This window comes from Elaeis guineensis, chromosome 8 (assembly GCF_000442705.2).
Source record: "Elaeis guineensis isolate ETL-2024a chromosome 8, EG11, whole genome shotgun sequence".
NCBI lineage: Eukaryota > Viridiplantae > Streptophyta > Magnoliopsida > Arecales > Arecaceae > Elaeis > Elaeis guineensis.
In genome coordinates, this window is record NC_026000.2 from 17,953,932 (window position 1) to 17,976,822 (window position 22,891).

The following is a 22,891-nucleotide window of genomic DNA, read 5'->3' on the forward strand; positions in this document are numbered from 1 at the left end:
AGTTTTTCATTTCATAAATTTCTAATTCTCCATATATAGTGACATGAGAATGACCAAACAATTGTTACATAAATATAAAAGTTAAAAATAACTACTTTTGATCCCTACTAGTTAAGATTATCTTGTGTTTAGCATATTAAAATGGCTAACTTTCTGATCTATCTTAAAATGTTGGGCAGAACCAATTCATTTTACTTATCCTCGTGACTGCATTTGATCGTTTAAAATGAAACAATTTTATTAGAGCGGAGATGGATGATCATTCTCTTCTTTATATCTAATAATAAAAAAGTACTGTAAATTCAGTATGCATACAAGTTAGACTTTGAACCCGAGGACTATCTCTAATGCCTTGGTTGGGAGACAAGAATAGGTGAGAAGAAAAAAGAATGGAAGAGAAAGTTATTACTTTCTCTTGATTGAGAATTTTTTCATAAAAAAAGAAGAAGAGAGAAATAGAGGAAATATAAATCTCCTCAAAATCTATATTTTTTTCTCCTTCAAATCGAGTGGATATAGAGAGAAAGGAATTGAAAGTTGATAAATTTATTATTTTCCATCTTACCTCTTTAATAATAAAAAATAAAATTAATATTATATTTTAATTCTATAGCTTATTTCAAGCCTCTTATCTTAAAACCTCCTATCGATTAAAATTTATATAGACTGAAAAAATTAATAAAAAAAATAAAAAAATAAAAAAATAAAAAAATGAAAAGATAAGATTTTTTTTTTGAATTCTTTTGTTGGATTTTTTGGATCCCTTCGAAGAATATAATAGTAAAAAAAATTATAATATTTTTTTTATTATCAATCAAAAAGAAAAAAAATTATTTTTTTCTTTAGATTTTCAATCAAAAAAATATTTTTTTTTATTATTATTTTTTTTTAAACTTTCAATCAAGACGTAAAGAAATATCATTGGGAAGTGCATATTTTATCATTGATTTTTTTTTTGATATAAACAAACGATCACACTAATTTAATACAAAAGCAGTTTTTAAGATACATAGGATCTCTCATGACCTGCGGGCAGTCGATCCTCATTCCTTTCATATTTCCTCTCGTATTTCATATTTCTTCTCGTATATACGCTACATGCCAAATATCGGCATCATCCAAAGTTGAAACGTAATGAAAAGAAATTCCTCTTTATTTATTTTTAAAGGAGAGTTTTTATTTCATGCAGGAAGAAGTTTCCATGTGTTTCTAATTTCGAAAATAGGTTCCCTTCGTTTCTCGCACGTGGCTTGCTGGTCCAGCAACTATGATCGAACCAAAACCCCTCTTCCTTCCCCCGCCCCCCACCCCCACCGCCACCCAACACACCCACCCATAGTCGAATTCATGAAGAATCTCCTCCGTCTCCCTCCGCTTTCCTCCACCCGCCCCACCAACCTCACAGTTTTTCCCGTCATCTCCACCTTTTTCGCCACCTCCGCCACCGCCGTCACCGAACCCGAGCCTCCGGTCGACAAAGAAGACTTCCCGTCCTCCCCCATCATCCAGGAAAAGGACTTACTCCGGAAAAGCTTCAAATTCCAATCCGGCCTCCATGTTCTCGACCTCATCGACGCCGGCTCCCTCGAACCCACCGCTGCTATCTACACCCAGCTCCTAAAGAAATGCACCCAGTTGAAGCGACTTAATGAAGGGCGGCTCGTTCACGCCCATTTTCTTACTTCCAGATTCAAAGATGACCTCTTTTTCCACAACTCCATCATCAATTTGTACAGCAAATGTGGCAGCCTGGAAGACGCACGGAACGCGTTCGACGAAATGCGGGTGAAAGATATGGTTACCTGGACTGCTCTGATCACGGGCTACTCCCAAAATGATCGCCCGAAGGAGGCACTTACACTGTTTCCGAGAATGCTTCGACTCGGTTTGAAACCGAACGGATTCACCTTTGCAAGCCTCTTGAAGGCTTGTGGGGCAGCTACCCCTGGTGATGAATCCTGCGAACAAATACATGCTGCTTGCATCAAGTATGGTTGTCAATCGGATGTTTACGTGGGAAGCTCTCTTCTGGATATGTATGCTCGCCATGGAAAGATGGATGAAGCTTGTTTGGTCTTTGATAGATTGGATTCGAAGAATGAGGTTTCATGGAATGCATTGATTGCTGGGTATGCAAGGAAAGAAAATGGTGAGATCGCTCTCAAGCAGTTCTGGGAGATGCAAAGGAGTGGTTTTGAAGCGACCCATTTTACTTACTCTAGTGTCTTTAGTGCTTGCGCTAGTATTGGAGCTTTGGAGCAAGGGAAGTGGGTGCATGCCCATATGATAAAATCCGGGCAGAAGCTGACAGCTTTTGTTGGGAATACTCTTCTGGACATGTATGCGAAATCAGGCAGCATCAAGGATGCGAGAAAAGTATTTGAGCGCTTGGATAAAAGAGACATTGTTTCATGGAATTCAATGCTTACCGGGTGCGCACAACATGGACACGGTAAGGAAACAGTTTGCCTTTTTGAGGAGATGCGTAGACTTGGAGTGCAACCGAATCATATTACTTTCCTTTGTGTTCTTACTGCCTGCAGTCATGGAGGGTTGGTGAGTGAAGGCCGGCACTACTTTGAATTGATGAAGAAGTATAAGTTGGAACCAGAGGTTGAGCATTTTGTGACCATTGTTGATCTTCTTGGCCGAGCTGGGCTTCTTGATCAAGCCCTTGAGTTTATAAATGACATGCCCATTCAACCAACCGCTGCTGTTTGGGGAGCTTTGCTTGGAGCTTGTAGAATGCACAAGAATGCTGAACTGGGAAAATTTGCTGCCGAACGTGTGTTTGAACTCGACCCACATGATGCTGGCCCACATGTGTTGCTTTATAACATCTATGCTTCGGCTGGTAGATGGGATGATGCAGCTAAAGTAAGAAGAATGATGAAAGAGAGCGGGGTGAAGAAAGAGCCTGCTTGTAGCTGGGTCGAGATAGAGAACTTGGTCCACATGTTTGTTGCAAATGATGATTCCCACCCACAAATTAAAGAGATACATAGGATGTGGGAGAAGATTGATGGGAAGATTAAGGAAGCAGGATATGTACCAGATACAAATCATGTGCTTTTGTATGTGGATGATCAAGAGAGAGAAGCAAAATTGCAGTACCACAGTGAGAAGGTTGCTCTTGCATTTGCGCTACTAAACATGCCACCAGGGGCAACCATTCGTATCATGAAGAATATAAGGATGTGTGGAGATTGTCATTCTGCAATTAAACATGTTTCTAAAGTAATGGGGAGGGAGATTGTTGTGAGAGACACAAACAGGTTCCATCATTTCAGTGGTGGGTCTTGTTCATGTGGTGATTATTGGTGATATAGTCATACTTATTTATTAGGATTTTAGTTCAACAGATACATGAGATGCTTGTCAGGTGTCAATTAGTCGAGGAAAAATGCTGTTGTTGAGCTCACTGAATGATGGAGTGGGTGCATCAGTAACCAGAGAATAGGGAGGAACACTGATTGTAAGCTCAGTGTCGTAGATCTGAGAGCATCTCAAGTTCTCAACCGAGAAGCCTAGCCCCTCAGGGTATTTATTTGGTGCGTAGCATGATTGTCTTTAATTTTCAATCTGTGGGGCTTTTATTATGTTTTTGTTGGTCTAATGGGTACTCTCTGCACAGGGTGGACTTTTTACACTAGTATTTTGTATTTTCTTTTCCCTTGTTTTTTCTTTCTGAAAAGAGTTTGGTTTTGATTCCTTTGCCTCCCTGATTTCTTCTATCTACTGTTTTCACTTTTAGGTGGGTTTTTCGATGAATGTTGTTATTCCCTTTCTGATGTAGATCCTTGCCTTTTCAAGTCCTGCACATTAGAATATGTCTTGGTTTAGAAAACATTGTATTGACTCTGGTCAAGTGCATTGTTTTTTTAATGATGCCTTATCTCTCTGATCTTTGATGAAACTGGAAGGTCGCCAAGTTTTCTGTATCACAAAGGTTCAATATTTTTTTTTCAGTTTTTTCTCCCTAAGTTTAAAAATATCCAGTTTCTTTTACTGTTATTTATAGTGAATTGCTTAATGCTCTCTCTCTCTCTCTATCTCTGTCAATACTATTTGCAGTTATTCTATTTGTAGCAAGTTAGCTTTACATGGTAGATGATAATCTGGTTAGATGAGTTGATGGTTCTTGATGCTAGGAGTCTGACACTTGACATGAGTGCCCAGATGTCTAGAATATTTGGCACAAGAACCTTAAATAACTTGGATATCATGCCAGGTCATGTCTATAACATGTAGTTGCATGTTAATATGTATGGATGTATGTGTATGAAAAAAAGTTAGCAATGTTATGAAAATCAAATGGTACTGGATGTGCAGCTATGTGTTCACCTAGTGGCTAGGCACTAGATTGGTGCCTGGGCAGGCCCTATTTTTCAAGTCAGGCACATTTCTTTTAACATATGATACTTTAGTTTCGCAATATTTGCAGGAAGAAAGAGTTTCCCTTTCCCTCAATTTCATTTGGCAGCAGCAGTAATTGATTTTGCTGCTTGTGACTATAGCTGCCACCACCTCCTAGATGATTGCGTTCACAATACCAGGCTGTCAATGCGGCCACCCAAATTCTCAGCTGCTTGGATAAGCTGCTCAGGCCCTAGGCATGGCACCTAGGCAGCTTCCTAGGCCATCCAACAAGACTAATAAATAGTTTGACCAATTGCTTCGTAACCTGATTGTCAATTGTTATGTTAAACTTGAAAACAATACAAGCATCAAAAGCTGGCATGTAATGGTGATGACACCATTGTGTTTTATTGGGTTAAGAAGTGTCTAAGTGTTTGACATATATATAGGCAGACTTGAGTAAAATTGATCGGATTTGGGCTCAGATCCGGTTAGGTCAAAACTAGATAATGGGGGTCTTATATCGACGATCCAAGCCGTTGGATGTGATCTACTACTTCAAAACTGATTGCACACGAAAAATCATATGATTTGAAAACTCCCAGTCTATGCATCAAGTGATCAAAATATACATCTAATTCAATTTTATTTAGGCTGTCCAATTTTTGACTACTTGATGCATAGGTTAAGGGTCTCCAAATCATATGATTTTTCGTATGCAAACAGTTTTGAGATAGTATATCACATTCAACGGCTTGGATCATTGATGTACGACCTCTATTATAGAATTTTGACCTGACCGGATTTGAGTCCAAAGATTGACCTAATTCTAGGCTGGTTCTATATTATATATATATAGATAGATAGATAGATATTTGACAAAATAAGTATTTGACATGATTAAAAGCCCCAAATTTGATCTCTGTGTAAACAGTGTAGCAATCCATGCATTCATTAATGAAAGAATGAGACTGGATAGAAGTGGAAAATAATATTATTATGTCTATTGAAATCAGGCAATTGGCTAGAAATTTTAAAATTTTCTAAAAATAAAAGCCACACAGCATTTGAAATATGGAGTAAAAATACATTTATAACAATAATAGATGATGAGCTCTTGTTGTCAAATACCTTGTGATAAAGGCCCAATATCTAACTTGTATGCCAAAACTAGATTCTTTCATTTAATGCTTTACTCCTTGCAGGCCTGGAAATTATCTTATACATAGGGTGGTAAATTAGTAATTGATTAGTTAGACAATTAGCTAGACAATGTTCTTGTCTGACCACATTTGCCTACCTTGATAATACTGTACAATAAAAACACATACCCCATCCTTTTAAGTTAAAAGACATATGTTGGAGGTTCTTCAACTTTCTTAAGCATGCAATTCATTCCACATAAGACAAATTGACAAGATGTTCCTTAAGCTTATGTAATACAATGACACAGCATGATGTGCATCATGGCAGTGCCAGGTCAGCATGCCAATGGCACATAATACTTCAATCCTTTATTCAAATTTTAAATGAATGTTAATCGCATGCATAGGATCCTGGTGCCTAATCAAACTTTATGGGAAGCGTTTACTCATGAAGTTTACTTTCACAGATCATTACAATGTGTGCATTTGACCAGTCATTGGTTTCAGACTTCTATTACAATTAAACCATTGACCGAAACTTGATGATGTGCATGAACAGGATTTGGGTTCTTGGTGTGTCATTGGGTTGGTTTGAGTCTGGGAAATGGCCAACCTGGCCCTAGAACCATTAGGGGGTTTGGGTTAAAATCTTGAGCCAAGTCCTACCATCCAAGAGTCAAGTTGGTTTGTGTCCAGGTAGGAGAAATTTAGTAAGACCAATTCGGTCAGGTTTGGGCCTCAAAACAATTTATTAATGATATAGTTTCAAAGTAATGAGTAGATGTTAGAAGAATGCAAATGGTATAAAATTAATGCTGTACACTGTATGCCGGATAAACTATCAAATGCAAATCAGGTTGGGTTGATAAAAATCGAGTCACACACCAACCCATGACTCTACAAGTCTGGGTTGGTTTTGTATAGGGTCCTTGTTGGTTCTGGGTTTGGGGGGCTCCTACTGATAGCCCTAGTAGGTTCCTTGTTAAGAATTAATATATTTTCTTGGCAACAATCATGTTCATCTTATATGCCACTTAGAATAATAGATGAACACGTAGCTTGACTATCAAACAACAACAACTTCTAGGATATACTAATTGTTTCTTGTTTTGAGACATGCCACCATTTTATGTAAAGACAACATCATCCTGGCTAGTTAGTTTCAGCCAGACGTATTTAAGGCCCTGATAGGTTCTAATGGATATATTTTCTTGGCAGCAACCATGGTCATCTTAAGGGCCACTTAAAATCATAGATGAAGTTTGAATATGTAGCTTGACTATCAAAATGGCAACAACTTCTTGATAGACTAATTTGTTTCATGTTAAAAGAAAGACAACATCATACTGGCACATCCATGTAACTGTGCATCATTGGTTTTGGGATGGTTGAGAAAATTGTTTCCATCCCATGGTTTGGTGTCATGTTGACTGCCTCATAAGTGAGTTATTGACCTCATTCACATAAAATTTTCCCATAATTGCCTCAAGTAGGTCATCTGAATACCTTCCAATCTTTTATGCATCTGAGATGCCACACATCAAATCAAGTGTCACATGTGAATCATAAAAATATGCATGATTAGAGGAAAAAGCAACCTTTAACTGCCTCATAATATCATATACATGAGAGCTTGAGAATATGGCTATATAATGGCATCAAACCTAACACTCGGGGTCCTCTCTCCATTGGAGATATTAACCCAGACCACCTCCTCTGCCTGCCAGTGTCCCTCACCATTGAAACAGCCTGTTTATGTGCATTTTCAACTACAATCCTCGTTATACTATTAAGGTTTCCTCTTTTTTTTTATTTTTTATTGGAAGGAGTAGAGAAGATTTATTTTTCATAGCTTGGTGGATAAGTAGTTCCGTTTTTTCATGTTCATTAATCGGTTTTTCAACATATCAACTCTTCATCAAAATTGTAGGCATGCATCTCTAGACGACGGAGATGTTATCCTGCCTTACTGATATGCATGCTTTATTTTTTTCCTTGATTTTAGCTTATACTATGTACATTTTGAAGCTATTGTAAAAAGGAGGCATGCATCGCTTATTTGGACTTTGTTCCTGACTAGCTTTTTGTCTCTTAAGGAGGCAATAATTGGGATATGCCTGATCTGTCTCCTATTATGACTTGCAGGATCTGGAACTAAACCTTTGACTTTGTTTTTGAGCTGCAGGTTTTTCTGATTGTTGCATTCTTTCTGAATCAAAACATGTTGGTTATAAAGGTTCTTTGCATAAATCATTTACAGAACTTGGTCCATAACTTCTGAGAATGATGATCCACTTTTTGGAGAGAAAATGCAGCAGAGGTGGGCTGATCTGGATTCTGTACTGTGTTTTGGTTCTTTTGGAGGTGTCCTCTAATCCCTGTTTCAATGGAACTCAAATAATGAGCTTGAGATCTGGTGGGTTGAGGTAACGGGTTGAGGTAATGGATGTCCTGTTTAGCGGTATAATCTATGTACTGATTGCATGTAATCCTAGTCATTAAGAAATTTATCCAGTTTTCATAGCAGATGAATTAGAGTACCTTTGAAGTAGTTATATTATCAGTGTTTTAGTTCTTCAGCATCATGGATTGCTTTTTTCTTATGGGAATTCTACTAAAACTCTTGTCATGATTTAACTTGGGCTGGGCTGCCCAAAGAGCCACCTCCAACTTTTCCCCGCTAAAGAAGATAACCAGATAGGGGTGTTCACTAAATGGTTCGAACCGTTAAACTAGGCCAAACCATTTTTATCAATATGGTCTGGTTTGAAAATTAAAATGGTCTGATTTGGTTTATAATTTTCATATAAAATGGTTTAATGGTGTGGTCTGATTTTGCATAAATATTAGATCAAACCAAACCATAAACCGTAATATGTGTGTATATATATACATACTAATACATAAATCCTAAAATAGAGCCTAGCTTTTGGTTGGCTCTTTTATCCTTAGTAGCCCACTTCATTACCTCTATCCTCTAAGTTTTTCCCTTTCCTTTACTAAAGTCTAAACCAAGGAGCCCTACTTCTCCTTCATTACAAAATCACTTCTTCGTCATAACAAACAATTTTCATAGTGCAACTCTTCTAATTTCTAGTTAGAGGATTAAAGAACTGAATATCAAACTTTTAGTCTCTTGATCTCAAGAATTTTAATGCTTTCTTTTAGTAATAGTAAATTCGCTCTGCACTTTGGAGTATTGCATAATCTGAATTCTCTGGAGCTGATAGACATTTTTGTTTAGTTGTGCATTTGCAGATTTCAAATAATGCCACATACTTGGTGATAATACTTGTATAATAACAGCAATGAGACCTAAAAATGTAATCTTCACTTTAATAGTTCAGAAACTGGAGCTGTACAGTGGTCTGAAAGCAACCCTATTAATTTCAGTTTTTATTTGGCTAGAATATTTTTTTTCTCAAGATTTTTCATCTTTCGTGTTGTAATTTGTCAAACCGTTAATCAAATCAGACTAAACCATAATTTACGGGTTTGGTCTGGTCTGGTTTGAGGGACAAAATGATTTGGTTTGATTTGTAAAATTGGTAAACCATAATTTAATGATTTGGTTTAAGAATATCCCCAAACCAGATCGTGTACACCCCTATAACCAGGTTCAAATATCTTATATTAGCATAGGACCCCAAAATCATTCAGTTGATAATTTAATTAGTTCACATGTAAACACCTCAACTTACCTCTTTCATTTCCGCAAACATTTTACGGCTGTATACACTTGATGTCTTGGCGCACACTGCCAAGTATACAACTTCGTTCATTTCAAAACTTGTTTGTTGTGCCTCTGCATCTAGCTTACATGTGTAAGTTAAAATATAAAATTCTAATAAGATGTATTTTTTGATCACTGGGTTAACTTAATTACTAACTGAAACTTCCTGCACTTCCACCTAAGCATATTCCGTCAGATGCATAAAACACTCTATTTGACTTGACAAGAACCTGGTAGCAATGTTCCACCAATCTGAAACCAAATAACTAATGACATTTATTTGTTGATATTGATTTTCATAATCTTTATATTGCTGATAGATTTATTTCATCTCTCAACCAAACAATTGAATTGCAATGAGTGCAACCTGCATTTAGAATATTTTATTTATATCTGTAGTGCAACTGTAAAATCGTTGTAATTTATTTTAATCTTTCATGAAGGAAGGTAAGAGATTTGAGGTAACTCTCTCACAAGAAGAATCATTTCATCTTATAACAGACCAAACACTATTAAGACCCTAGATTCAATGAGTAGTTTCTGAATTTTCTATAGAGATTTGACATTCCTACGTTTGTATCAAATTCTAAAAACTCTTTGGTTGTTGTTGCAGTCCTCCGAAGATGTATAACATGATACAATTATCATGGAGTCTAAAAGATTCGATTGCAAGGAGGCTAGCTGATGATCTGGAGAAACGTCCCTATGAATAAATCGGGAAGCAAAGTTACCCCTTTTTTTAATTTTATTTTTAGGTGTGAGATAACTGTTAGCTAGCTTCAGTGTGAATTAAAGATTGTACAATATGATTGCTTGACACTGAAGCTTTATTTGTGATGCATCGTTCCGGTTCGTGGAATATGTGAACTCGCACCAATTTTTCAAGCTCAATGTTGCTCTATGGCTTACGCACAAAATGAGTTTTTTGTTTCTCCCCTTCTTTGCTTCCAATTCCTCCTGTACGGATTACCTGAGCTGAAAACAGGAATTTCCAGCCGGTATTTGTTGCTTGAGGGAAATTATACAATGGGCTTTGGTGTTCCTGTTGTAGGTACAGTGAAATTCAACGGATATTATTATACTGAGATTCAAACTTTGCGATTCGTGACAAAGCATGATGGTTATCTTTTCTTTCAAAGGGGAGGAGTAAATTCACCGAACCCCTAAGAACCATGGTACAACATGAGCCATAATTATTACAATGCGTTCATATAATCAGTCATTCGTGGACATCATTTTACTAGCACGGCGGTGAGTAGGCGCGGTAGCTGGCTACAGCGTACTAAAGTGGTCCATAACAAGCCAGAAAGGAGCAATTGTTCCTCTTTCGCTGAGGTAGATGTTGTCCGTGTGCCACCAGCCTACACGTACAGGCCAGCCATGCTTGTTAGTTGTTACCATCCTTCCGCACGTGCGGGGGTTACAGCCAGAGTGCTCTCCAGATGATCGCACAGTGTGCCTCACCTCACCTAATTCTAGTGTGGTGTTGATGCACACATGCGGTAGTTTAATTGCTACAGCGATCTAACTCTACTTCCCGTAGCCGTTTCTTACCTCCCTGCTTATGGATGGACCCAGATTTAAGCTGTGTGATCAACGTCGAGGATTTCAATCTATGGGATTGCGAGTACTAGTGGAGCTTTCCAATGCTACCAATTTAATGGTCATGATGTGTCTATGCTTTGCTATAATAGAAGAGCTCCAAGATCTAGATGTGCATGTTATATAACATCGATATAAAAGCCAGCAGTGGGCTCACTAATCACCATATAAAGAAAAAAACTGGATCCTTTGATGCCCAATAACCAGACAGGTGATACTGATCTACATGCTACTCATCGAGCCATGCACAACTTACAAGCTTGTCGTTCACCTTTTGCCTGCATACTTGAATATGGGACATCCTGGACAGTGCGCTTGATGATACAGGAGAGGGCTACAGAAATATATCATCAACACAAATAAGAAGGACACATTTGGTTTGCGAAATTTTTTTTTAAAAATAAAATTTTGATATATTTAATTGATAAAAAAATAATTTATTACAGAATAGTTTTGGTTGAACATCTATTTTTTTAAAAAAATTATGTAAAATACTTATTATACTCTTAATAGATAAAAGATTACATTTTTTTTACTCATAAATTTTATATAAATATAAATATTATATTTATATTAATATAAATACACTAGTAATATATTATAATATAATATTAAAATATAATAATTTATTATGTTAATATAATACTAATATATATTAATATAATATTAATATTTTAATATAATAAATGTATTAATATAGGTATAAATATAATATTAAATATAATATAATATTATATTAATATTAATAAAATATTATATTAGTATAAATATTAAAATATTATAATATTATAATATTAATATTATATTCATATAAATATTAGAATAATATTAATATTATATTATATTATTATTCAGTATTTTATTCTAATCATCCATTAATATTTTGTAAAATCTTAACTGTAGATCTAAAGGGGTATTTTGAGAAAGAAAAAATAGCATCATTTTCCATTCGATGGAAAGTGTCAAAATCCACCTCTCCTCCAGGTTTTCACTTTTCATGAAATGTAGAAAGTGACTTGTCAACCAAATAAGTCCGAAGTAAAACTGCCACCTTATTTAAAACTAAAAGTAAGAACTAAGACTTGGGTTCGCATCCTTCCCAAATATAAAAAGCAAGATTCTGCCAACTGAAAACCACGGCAACTGGTATTTGATGGCCATCTCTAAATAACCTCCTACTGAAAGATGAAAACTTTCCTCGGAGACTATGGCTGTTTATGCAGTCTCAACAAGGGTAGCACAACCACACATGTTTGCAGACTCCAGAAACTAGAATAAACCGCAAAAAATGCTGCCTAGCCCAGCTTGAGAAGGTTGAAATGAAGCAGCTAATGTCGTGCCACCTACAAAAAGCTCAGATTCTGGGGAGATGCCAAGGTATGGAGCAACCACAAACTCAGATCTCTTGACTCCATCAGACTTCAACGGCACCATTTCCTCTAGTGACCCTTAGCACCACTATCAAATCAGGCCAAGATAGTGACATTTATTTCTGGTCTTCTCCACATTAAATAAAAATAAAAACTAAAAAAATCAAGGATAATATCTTGCATCATGCTTGATCATATTGTGCATGATGCAAGAAATATAACACAAGGCAGAGACACCACTTCTTTCAGATGGTACAGAAGATTCTGATCTTGGTCAAGATAGCAAATCCTTTCATAGTGTTAGGATTTGACACCTCGAGATTCAGCCCACATTGAACCCACAGCGAGGTTCGCAGCAAAAAACGGAGTCCAACGAGACTAAGATCACCCAAAACGGAGCTCGGATGGAGGAGATACGAGCTTTTGAAGTTGGCACGAGATTCGAGGCGGCGGAGGACTGCCGGCGGCCGGCGGCGGCGTGCGGGATGCGCAACCCAGGCGCACGGGATGCGTGACCCAAGCCCGCGGCCCAGGCGGGAGGGTGGCCCAGGCGGGCGCGGGCCGGCCTAGGCCCAGGCGCCCTGCCTGGGCCCTGTTCTCCGGTCCACCATGGACCAGGCGGTCGACGGGAGGGCTTGTGGACCGCGTGGACATTTTCCATGAGTTTCTCATGGTCCACGACACTATTTCATAGACCGGAGCACGATCGAAGGGCCCAGGTGACTCCCGATCTTGATCCGACGGTCTGGGACGTGATTTGGGTTGATTAAGGACTCCTAAACCTAATCTAAACCCTGTTAAGCCCTTTAAAAACCCTATGAGGCAATAGAGAAGGAGCGTGGTTCGGATTTTTGCGTCGTACGGAGCCGTACGGAACCCAAGAGAAGAGAGAGGCGGAAGCACTGAGAGAGAAGGAGCAGGAGGCTCCTGGACAACGGTCGTCAGGTACTTCAGGGGTTCAGGGGTCTTCCAAGAGAGAGAGAGCTTTTGTGAAGGAAACTTCTAGTGAGAGAGAATTGGGTGTACAAAAGTTGAGAGTGAGGTCTCCTCTTGTAAAATTTTTTTTTTCTTAGTGAAGTTTGCATGCCCCATGGAGGCGAGCCCTTTTGTGGCTGATCCACGTATTTTGATTATTTTGTTTTGTTTCTTCTTTCTTCCTGTTGCATCGAGTGGCACTGAAAAGGTCTTGGAAGGTGGTGTCCAGACCAGACATCCACCCAACAAGTGGTATCAGAGCAAGGCGGTATAAGGACGTAAATTGCAGCGGTAGTGAGCAAGACTGAAGATGGAGAAGACAGGAACAATCAAGATGGAGATCAATAAGTTCGATGGTAAGAGCAATTTCTCCTTGTGGCAGGCAAGAATGAAGGACGTGCTCATCCAACAGGGGTTGATCGATGCTCTCTTGTGTGATGAGAAGTCGACCACCATGGAGGTGCGGGATTGAAAATGGCTATAGATGCAGGCGGTCAGTACCATCCGCATGTACCTGACGGATGAGGTGGTGATCCATGTGCTGAGCGAAACTTCTCCGACGGTGCTGTGGTCGAAGCTCGAGGAGTTGTACATGGCAAAGTCTCTCACCAACACACTTTTCCTCTAAAGGCAGTTCTACCAACTGCGGATGACTGAGAGACAGCGTGCAGGAGCATCTAAGTCACTTCCAGAAGATCCTCACCGACTTCCTCAGCGTTGGTGAGAATGTTGAGGAGAAGACCAGGGTGCTGGTTTTGCTGGCGTCGCTTCCCCCTTCATACGAGTCCTTGGTGACTGCTCTTCTAGTAGGGAAGAGCACTATCAAGATGGATGAGGTCACTGCGGCGATACTCCAGAACGAGGTTCTTAGGAGGGAGAACCCAGCTTCGAGCTCAGGTGGCGGTAGCTCAGCTTTGGTGGCTTCTGGAGGAGTAGAAAGCGGTAGACGGAGCGACAGGAGATCGCAACGAGGGCGATTCAAGTCCAGGAGGGACTTGAGCAAAATCAGGTGTTATCGGTGTGAGGAGTTGGGGCATCTAGCCAGAGATTGCTCTCAACTCAAAAAATCGGAATGTGGCTGCTGTAGCGACAGCCGGCAGCGATTCAGATGGAGATGTCCTAGAGATATCTGACGAGGTATCTACTTCTTTCCAGCAGTGGATATTAGATTCTGCATGCCCCTATCATGTATGTTGCAGAGAGGAGCAGCTTGATTCCCTGGAGAACAGTGAGGACACTGTATATCTGTCGGATGAATCGAGCTGTGCGATCAGAGGCATTGGGACGGTCAGCTGGAGGACACATGATGGTGCAGTGAGGAGATTGGAGGAGGTCCGATACATACCCGATTTCAGGCGGAATCTTATCTCACTTAGCAGACTGGATTCGAGAGGCTACAGGACGGTAGCTGGTGGAGGAATCCTAAGGGTGCTACGCGGCGATAGGATTGTGCTGGAGGGGAAGAAGGGGAGCAGAGAACATTATTATCTGGTAGGGAGCCTAGTGCGAGGTAGAGCTTCTGGAGCCAGGCGGAGCCCAGAGCGAGGTGGAGCTCCAGGAGGCGGATCGGGCACGAGACAGGAGACTCGGGAGGATGAGAGGCGACGTCGCAAGGTGAGATTCCTATTACCGCAGAATGATGCCCCGAGCAGATCTCAGATCAGGAGGAGCACAGCATACGATGGAGATGAGATCAAGCAGCCTGGCTCGACTCCCATGTTTGCCCATCCATGATCAGTAGGCGATGCCCCAGAGCATGGGGGCGAGGAGATCTAGAAGCTCTCAGAGTTTGGAGGAGGCCGAATATGGAGTCGAGATGAAAATTATTAGGATTTGACGTCTCGAGATTCAGCCCACATTGAGTCCACAGCGAGGTTCGCGGTGAAAAACGGAGTCCAACGAGACCAAGATCACCTGAAACGGAGCTCGGATGGAGGAGATACGAGCTTTTGAAATCGATACGAGATTCGAGGCGATGGAGGACCGCCGGCGGCAGCGGCGCGGCCGCAGGCGACGGCGAGCGGGATGCGCGACCCAGGCGCACAGGATGCGCGACCCAAGCCCGTGGCCTAGGCGGGTGCGCGGCCCAGGCGTGCGTGGGCCCGCGCCGCCCAGGCAGGGGCCCAGGCCCAAGCGCCCTGCCTGGGCCCTGTTCTCCGATCCACGGGTGGGCCTGTGGACCGCATCGACGTTTTTCACGCGTTTCTCGCTGTCCGCGATACTATTCCGTGGACCGGAGCGCGATCGGAGGGCCCAGATGACTCCCGATCTTGATCCGACGGTCTGGGACGTGATTTGGGTTGATCAAGGACTCCTAAACCTAATCTAAACCCTGTTAAGCCCTTTAAAAGCCCTGTGAGGCAACAGAGAAGGAGCGTGGTTTGGATTTTTGCGCCATACGGAGCCGTACGGAACCCAAGAGAAGAGAGAGGTGGAAGCACTGAGAAAGGAGCAGGAGGCTCCTGGACAGCGGTCGCCAGACACTTCAGGAGTTCAGGGGGTCTTCCAAGAGAGAAAAAGCTTTTGTGAGGGGAACTTTTAGTGAGAGAGAATTGGATGTGCGAGGATTGAGGGTGAGATCTCCTCTTGTAAATTTTTTTTTTCTTAATGAAGTTTACATGCGAGCCCTTTTGTGGCTGATCTACGTATTTTGATTGTTTTGTTTTGTTTCTTCTTTCTTCCTGCTGCATCGCGTGGTACTGAAAAGATCTTGAAAGGTAGTGTCCAGATCAGACATCCACCCAACACACAGCATGAATGAGGTATGACAATTCACAGAGTTCCTCTTCAACCATTCCATAAACAATTCAGAGAGCTTCTCTTCAACCACTCTGTAAAATCTTGCAGAGTTGCAGTTATGTTTCACAAGGTAGTCAAATGATCTTGCAGCAAGTTTTCACAAGGTAGTGAGATTGTTGTCTTCCAATGGACTGAAAACACCATGCACTCTAACCATTTACAGCTCTGTGGTTACATCCCACAGGTACAATTCTTGCTGTGGTATCCCTAAAACGAAGGTAATCAAACCACGTCCCTCATCATATGTGAACTCTACTGCCTCCGAATCAACTGATATTCTCCTTGGCCTGATTGATGAGTAGGCCCCAAACATGCCAGAGCCACGTACCCTAGATTCTATGATTGCACTCTTTGTGGACTCATATCTTAGCTCCTTGACAGCTCCACCAGAATTGAACATCTTAATCAGTCCAATGGGAGCAAAAGAGGCTCCATTGGAGAATTCCTTGACTGGAACAACTGTGAAGACTTCATACTCACGGGATTTTAATGTCACAGGCATAGATGCATTCTTTGGTAGGTAGGTCACATCTCCTGCGGCAAACATTGAAGCAATTTAGATTTTAGATAGCAGAAACTAAAACACCAAAGAAAGTTAAGAATTTGCATATGGAGCTTATAGGTATTAAAAACATATTCTCAAAAATAGTCCAGAAATATTATGACTCACTGAAATCATCAAAGACGAACCTCCTGAATGAGAATATATAATAGCATCACCATTCCAGCCATCATCAGCGACCCCTGGAAGGTAATCTACATCCTTTGATCGGATAACACCAGTGATTGTGCCAGGTTGTTCATCATGAATCAAATTTGTCTTTTCAACTTTGCACCAGCCAGCTCCTTGACAATTGAAGACTCCAATTACTCCAGAGTAGTCATTCAAATTCCATATCTTCAGGAGACTGCAATAACATCAAGCACCAGTTTGTTAGTAAGACATGTAACCAATAAAATAACCACAGTATTACAGGGAAAAGAAGAAAAATCTCTAGCTCACCTCTTCCCATCCCTGGCAGGATCTGAGAACAAGCAGTCTCTTGTGGGTCTGCCTGGAAGTTTGGCTCTCAAGATAGATCCATCCGGAAGAACAAGCTTCTTCAACAAATTGAAGTCATGAATACCTGGTTTATCACTGCACAAAATAATTCAATTACATAAGAAAGCTTACTCCTGGTATCCCTCCAAAGGTCAAGATCGAGAACAATCAGCTACTTGAGCTACCTGACATATATGGCACAACCACCAATTGCACGTGCCGCCCCATGATATTCTGCCAGTGGGTGCAGACTCTGAGAGAAGAACATTAAAAAGCCAGATCAGACATCACGTGTAGCAATTTTATGGTATTGCAGTCTAAAACATGCACTAAATGGAGTCTTGCTTTGCTTACATGGAACATATCCCAATCAGGCTGCATAAACTCTCCAAGAAAAACAGTATTATATGCGACAGATGCTATATGAATTGTGTGGGATGCTGGATCTCTTGGCCAGAAATCATCAGAGGCCCTCACAACAGCAGTCCTCTTTGAGCTGTACCCACAAAAAAAGAAAAAGATATGAGACTGAATATCAAAACATTTATTCCTTGCAACCTAAAGAAGAATGAGAGATAAATGTCTAATACCTGTATAAGTTGTCGGTATTGTGGCTCATGCAAGATATAATTCCATTGTCTGGGAAATTCCTACCAATGGAAGCCTCCAAGGCTAGGTGGTACTTTCTGGCAAGCTGTACTCTTCCACCATGGCCTGCACCAAGGGTTTCAAGAATGTTCTGCACATCTACTTTGACCCCATCAATCCCAGCAGATGCAAGATATGAGTGGAGTTCATTGTAGAAATTGTACACTTTCTCTGGGTTCACAAGGCCAAGGCCATTGGTTGTTATGTTGTTCAAACAATCACAATGTTCATTTGACTGAACCCCTGGTGATGAAATGGGGTATTGCAACTTGGACTCATAATGTTCCATTCCAGTAACACCAGGCCTTACTCCACCCCAGTACCCAGTAATTGCATGCCACACATAAACATGCCTAGAAGCAAAAAGGTTATCGGAGAATTAACAATTCATGAGTGTAGTTTGATAGAAGAACAGGCAAGTGGAAAAAATTGTGATGCAACTTATCCAGCAATTGCAAAGGTGTCTTACTTTAGGTCATGTTTTCCCTTGATTTCACTGACAATGTGAGCAAAGCCATTTGCAGGATCTTCATCTCGGCGGCCCTCTTTGCCATTTTTCTGGAATTTATGGTTTTCCCTAATATGGGTTAGCCTGTTTGCAAAGCTGGAAAAAATGATAAACAAAAAGTTAATCACAAGACAATTATTCGAAGGGTAATAAAAACTAATAAGAACATTTAAAGAGTTGAGGGCCCCGAAAGAGTGATAAACAAACACTCACTTTGCTGCATCATCTGCTATGGAAGCAATACCATTAGAATCCATCGCCACAGATTGCCAGCCGTCATCAATTATAACAAACTTTGGATGAATTCCACCTTTCTCTAAGCTGGAGAAAAAGGAATACAACTTAGAATATTATATAACATTTGACACAAACACAATAAAATGCAAGAAGGAATATGTAAGCACCTTTCTAGTCCCTGTTTAACCCCCTCAGCAGTCACATTAGTATAAAAGGCATCCCATGTGCACCAGCCAAACCAGTTTAACATATCTGGCATCTGCCAAAGGAACATGATTACAGAATAAGTCAAACCAACTCAAAGAACATAATAAATATATCAACAGAAATTAGAATAACAAACATACCTTCTTCTTTTCCCTGTGAGAGAAACTCTGTAAGTGCCTCTCAACAGTCCTGTGAAAATTCAGTGTACAAAAATTCATCAAAACAGAGTAAGTGATAGCAAATATATAACATTTTATCAGTGAAGTATCCCAAAGAGTCCCAAAGTCTCCACATCTTGGATCACAAGAAAAAAAACCTTTGAGCCAGAAAGCTCCTTTTGCATATGCTCTGACAATACATATGCATACAATGCTGGACACAACAAACACATTTATTATCATTACAACAACCGGTACAAGCATTTAATATTAATATTAATATTAATATTAATCTAAGTAAGAGAAATTATCAAGAGGATAATATTCAAGGTTAGTTTATGGTATCTAATTTGTCCTTTTATACAACATGACAGATCCATTATTTTTTTTGCTACCATAAAGAATGTCAGATCTTGAACATTTCTTCATGAAACTACAACAGGAATTTAACAACAAAATTATTGAAATAGATACTTTGAACTCATAGCAACAAATCCATACAGTAGATATAAAGATCAGAAGGCTTCAACAAATTACTTAAAAAAGATTTTTACAATATAGTGCACGAATAAGACAAATTTACATTAAAAAAAAATTCAATTTTGCAGTATGGTAGAGACAAATTCGAGCAACAATAAACAGAAGCATGGTGCTGAATGATACAAAGATGACAAAAGAAAATTAAACTACTTACTTTACTGTATCTGTAATAACCTCAAATGGGTCTGATCCGGCTCCCATGAAAACTAAATGTGTTCCTTCAAATGCTTCAACAGCTGGATCACCTGAAATGCAAGCAAGAAAAAATCTCCGATAAGTATATTCATATCAATCATCTGATAAATAATAAAAGGAACTTGAAAAACTATCCTTCTCTTCAAATATTTACAAGCATTTAACTCATGCGATGCACATAGAGAACTCATTCAAGTTAGATTTTTGTTAATAGTTTAAAATATTTTTTTCTTGGAACTCTAATAAATCTACATTTTTCGTTTTGTGGAACACCCCTGTAATTATATCAGTTGCGTAGCCTTCCTTTTGAAACTCTAAATGCTCACTTAATCTGTATCTTTACTTGCATGCTATCACACGAGACCGCCGAAATAATGATGGATGCCCAAGAGTTCCCATTAAATATAGTAGGGGATGTTTCATAAATTTTTATTAAAAAAAGCATAAATTCTCCCTTTTCTTTTCCATTTCTCATGAGGAAACCATTTTTTTTTTAGAGAAATAAAGAGATGTGTTCATTCATTACCACTCTCCAAACAAATTTCCAGCTCATCATTTGCGTTTCCCTGAAGAACTGCTCGAAAATCTCCCTCAAGAATTGGCAAGAACACAGTATAGACTGCAGATTGCCCCACCCCATCTTCATTCCCCTCCCCAAAGTGAGAGCCATCGCTTCCCTCGACGATCAGGAACTGGGTTTCAAAGGGGATGTCTCGGCCGAACGAACCCATCCTCTGAGTCATCCACCACAGCTTGAATCGGAATGTGCACATGAACCGTAAATCCCTGCAATCCGATAGAATGGTAAAACTCCATCAAAAATACCTCGAAAAATGGTGCAATCAGATCATTAATTATTCTGGTAAACAAAAATTACATAAGAAATTTTACAAGGCAAAGACACTGTATAACTCCTAAAAACTAGGAAAGGGTACAACTAGAGCATTTGTGGGAACGAAAGAAAAAGAAGAAGAGAGGAAGATTTTTTTCAAAAAAAGTAGGTATTGGATCAATATTAGATGAAAAAAAAGAAAAGCTTAACAATGAACAAGCTGAAGCTTTTCCGTCAAAAATCAAAGGGAAATTATACTTTTCCCAACAAGATTGCACATCAACTTAATATTACGATCAGAAAAAATAAATTTTGGTGAGGCTTCCCCTTCATTTACTCCCATAGTAGGGGGAAGAACCTACGATCGGAGGAAGAAAAAGTAAAAGAGAAGGAAATCACTGAAATGAGTAAAAATATTTCTTTTTTTTTTTTAAGGAAAGAACAAAATTTTTCACTTCATAGAAATGCATCTACTATAGACATGATCAAAAAAAATAAATAAATAAAAATAAAAAGAGATAATCAGACAATTTGTCAATCGAACCGTAGCACCATGACTTCAAAGACTCGTATGTACATCGTAAAACAAAAGACAATTTTTCAATGGAAAAATAGTTTTCTACGAGAAAAAAATTAAACAAAAGATAACGAAACCATAATCAAACACTCGTATGAAGAGGAGAACAAATCCATAGAGCAGGAACTTTTTAAAAGGAAGGAAAAAGGAGAAAAAACAGCGAGACAGAAGAAAGAAACAAGGAAAAACTTACTGAAGCTTTCCGACGGGGAAGACATTGCGACTCCCAGCCTGATCGGATCTGACGCCGATGAAAGCCCCATTCATCATCCCATTCCCACAGGCCGGCGTCAAGAGGACGTTCCCATGAACATCCGACAAGATCTTGGTCCCCAGCACCATCAAATTCCCATCCGCAATCGATATCCCCGCCCCTACCGTCATCTTCTCAGCTAAAAAAGGAAAATCCAACACCAACTACAAAAAATCAACACAAAAATCCCCTCCAAAAACACACGAAAATCCCCCAAAAAACCGAAAGAAATACCCAAAACCCGCCCGGATGGGCAAGGCTCTTTTCACCGAACCAAAAACCCCAAGAAAGCACTCGATGCGATCCAATCAAAGCAGGGAATCCTTTGAATAGGACTCCCAATCCCCCAAAACGCCTTTTGGAAGAACTCGTTTATTGCACGGAAGCCAACAAACGGCAATAGGCATGGGCGGGAAGGCAGGCAAGCGGTCCGTTGCACCGCACTCTCGTGGCCAGGGAGTCAGATTAGCTGTACCTCGTGACGTGGAAATGGAAGATTTGTCGGATTTTGATTGGCAGTAACTGTCTCCAGTAAAAAAAAAAATCTCAATCTGCCGACAAGTTCGGTTCGTTGGATTCTGTCGACGAGTCAACGTCGTCCGCGTTGGACCATACGTGGCGTCTCCGAAGACCTAGGCGTCAGTTTGGAGAAAAATCACGTGCGACGGCGGCGGGGGGGCGGCGGTGAGTCGACAGTGAAATGACTCGATTGCCCCTGTGGGAGGTTTTGGCTCTTTGGAATGACAATGCCCCTTGGCCGATGGGTCATGGACTCCATCGTGGCGAGTGAGGTTGGTTGCCTTAGCTTTCGGTGGGTTGAAATTTTGAATAGCTTGACTGGTTTGGGTTGGCAAAGAAAATCAATCCAATAATGCAGGTTTCAAATTAGATTTAGCGAACTCATGCGGATCCACTGATGTCTACCATATCGTGCGGTATGATGTACAGTGCACTCCATCCATTATGTGATGGACGGTGTGCATCTATGCGTAACTATCCAACGTGCGATGAACGGTGCACTGTACATCGTGAAAACTCAAGTACTTAACAAGCAATGTTTTATGCATCCAGCAGATCATATTGCATATGTCATACATTATGCGATTTACGATAAATATATTTTAATTTTAAATATGTGAAATTCATACTTGGACGCCAAGCAAAGAAACCAGTTATGATAAGAATTCAGAAGGTTCTCTTCGAAAGGTCCTTCTCGTCAAGAAAAATCATGCAACCCATGGAACCATACAAAGGCAGTCCTTCACTGAAGAAGTTTTACTTTACTCTAGAAACCGCAAGACAATGCACTGTGTCCTTTACAAAGACGCATAGTTATTGCTTTGTACATTTTTTTTGTCAAGTAAGATATTGTACTTCGCTCATCCCTTAATAGGATCCGTTGGAGGAGTGCCTCACTCCTTTCATTTTTCTCAAAAAAAAAAAAAAAAAAAATATATATATATATATATATATATATATATATATATATATATATATATATATATATATATATATATATATTCTAATTTTAATAATTATATATTATTTTTTTATTTAATTTGAGAGCTATCATATTTAAAATTACTCGAAAATTTTAATTTATTTCGAGAGCTATTAGGTTTAAAATTGCTCAGGAGTAGATGGGTTTTCAAATTTCAAAAGAAAAAAGTCGGCTAGAGTATGAAGGTAATGGTACCAATGCAGGTTAATT

The 22,891-nt window shown here is 39.6% G+C and overlaps 2 protein-coding genes across 5 annotated transcripts; one reads left to right on the forward strand and one right to left on the reverse strand.

The window, feature by feature from the left end:
- The first annotated feature begins 1,286 nt into the window (after positions 1-1,286).
- LOC105049925 (pentatricopeptide repeat-containing protein At3g24000, mitochondrial) lies at positions 1,287-10,349 on the forward strand. Of its 3 annotated transcripts, XM_073261851.1 has the most exons (4): positions 1,287-3,551; positions 3,755-3,949; positions 7,765-7,943; positions 9,851-10,349. In XM_073261851.1, the coding sequence occupies exon 1, from the start codon at positions 1,348-1,350 to the stop codon at positions 3,322-3,324; it is 1,977 nt and encodes a 658-aa protein (XP_073117952.1). In that variant the 5' UTR covers positions 1,287-1,347; the 3' UTR covers positions 3,325-3,551; positions 3,755-3,949; positions 7,765-7,943; positions 9,851-10,349. The 3 variants fall into 3 exon arrangements, with proteins under 3 accessions (XP_073117952.1, XP_010928025.1, XP_010928026.1); XM_010929723.4 differs by lacking the exon at positions 3,755-3,949 and having other exon boundaries at positions 7,690-7,943; XM_010929724.4 differs by lacking the exon at positions 3,755-3,949.
- A 5,615-nt stretch (positions 10,350-15,964) lies between these two features.
- On the reverse strand, positions 15,965-21,560 carry LOC105049926 (probable galactinol--sucrose galactosyltransferase 1). 2 transcript variants are annotated; one of them, XM_010929727.4, is made up of 14 exons: positions 21,415-21,560; positions 21,121-21,319; positions 20,045-20,304; positions 19,478-19,568; positions 18,766-18,814; positions 18,586-18,677; positions 18,395-18,502; positions 18,143-18,277; positions 17,616-18,026; positions 17,380-17,521; positions 17,211-17,278; positions 16,987-17,121; positions 16,674-16,891; positions 15,965-16,517 (listed from the first exon to the last, which is right to left on the reverse strand). In XM_010929727.4, the coding sequence occupies exons 2-14, from the start codon at positions 21,309-21,311 to the stop codon at positions 16,141-16,143; spliced, it is 2,277 nt and encodes a 758-aa protein (XP_010928029.1). In that variant the 5' UTR covers positions 21,312-21,319; positions 21,415-21,560; the 3' UTR covers positions 15,965-16,140. The 2 variants fall into 2 exon arrangements, with proteins under 2 accessions (XP_010928029.1, XP_010928028.1); XM_010929726.4 differs by having other exon boundaries at positions 21,121-21,547.
- Positions 21,561-22,891: the final 1,331 nt, after the last annotated feature.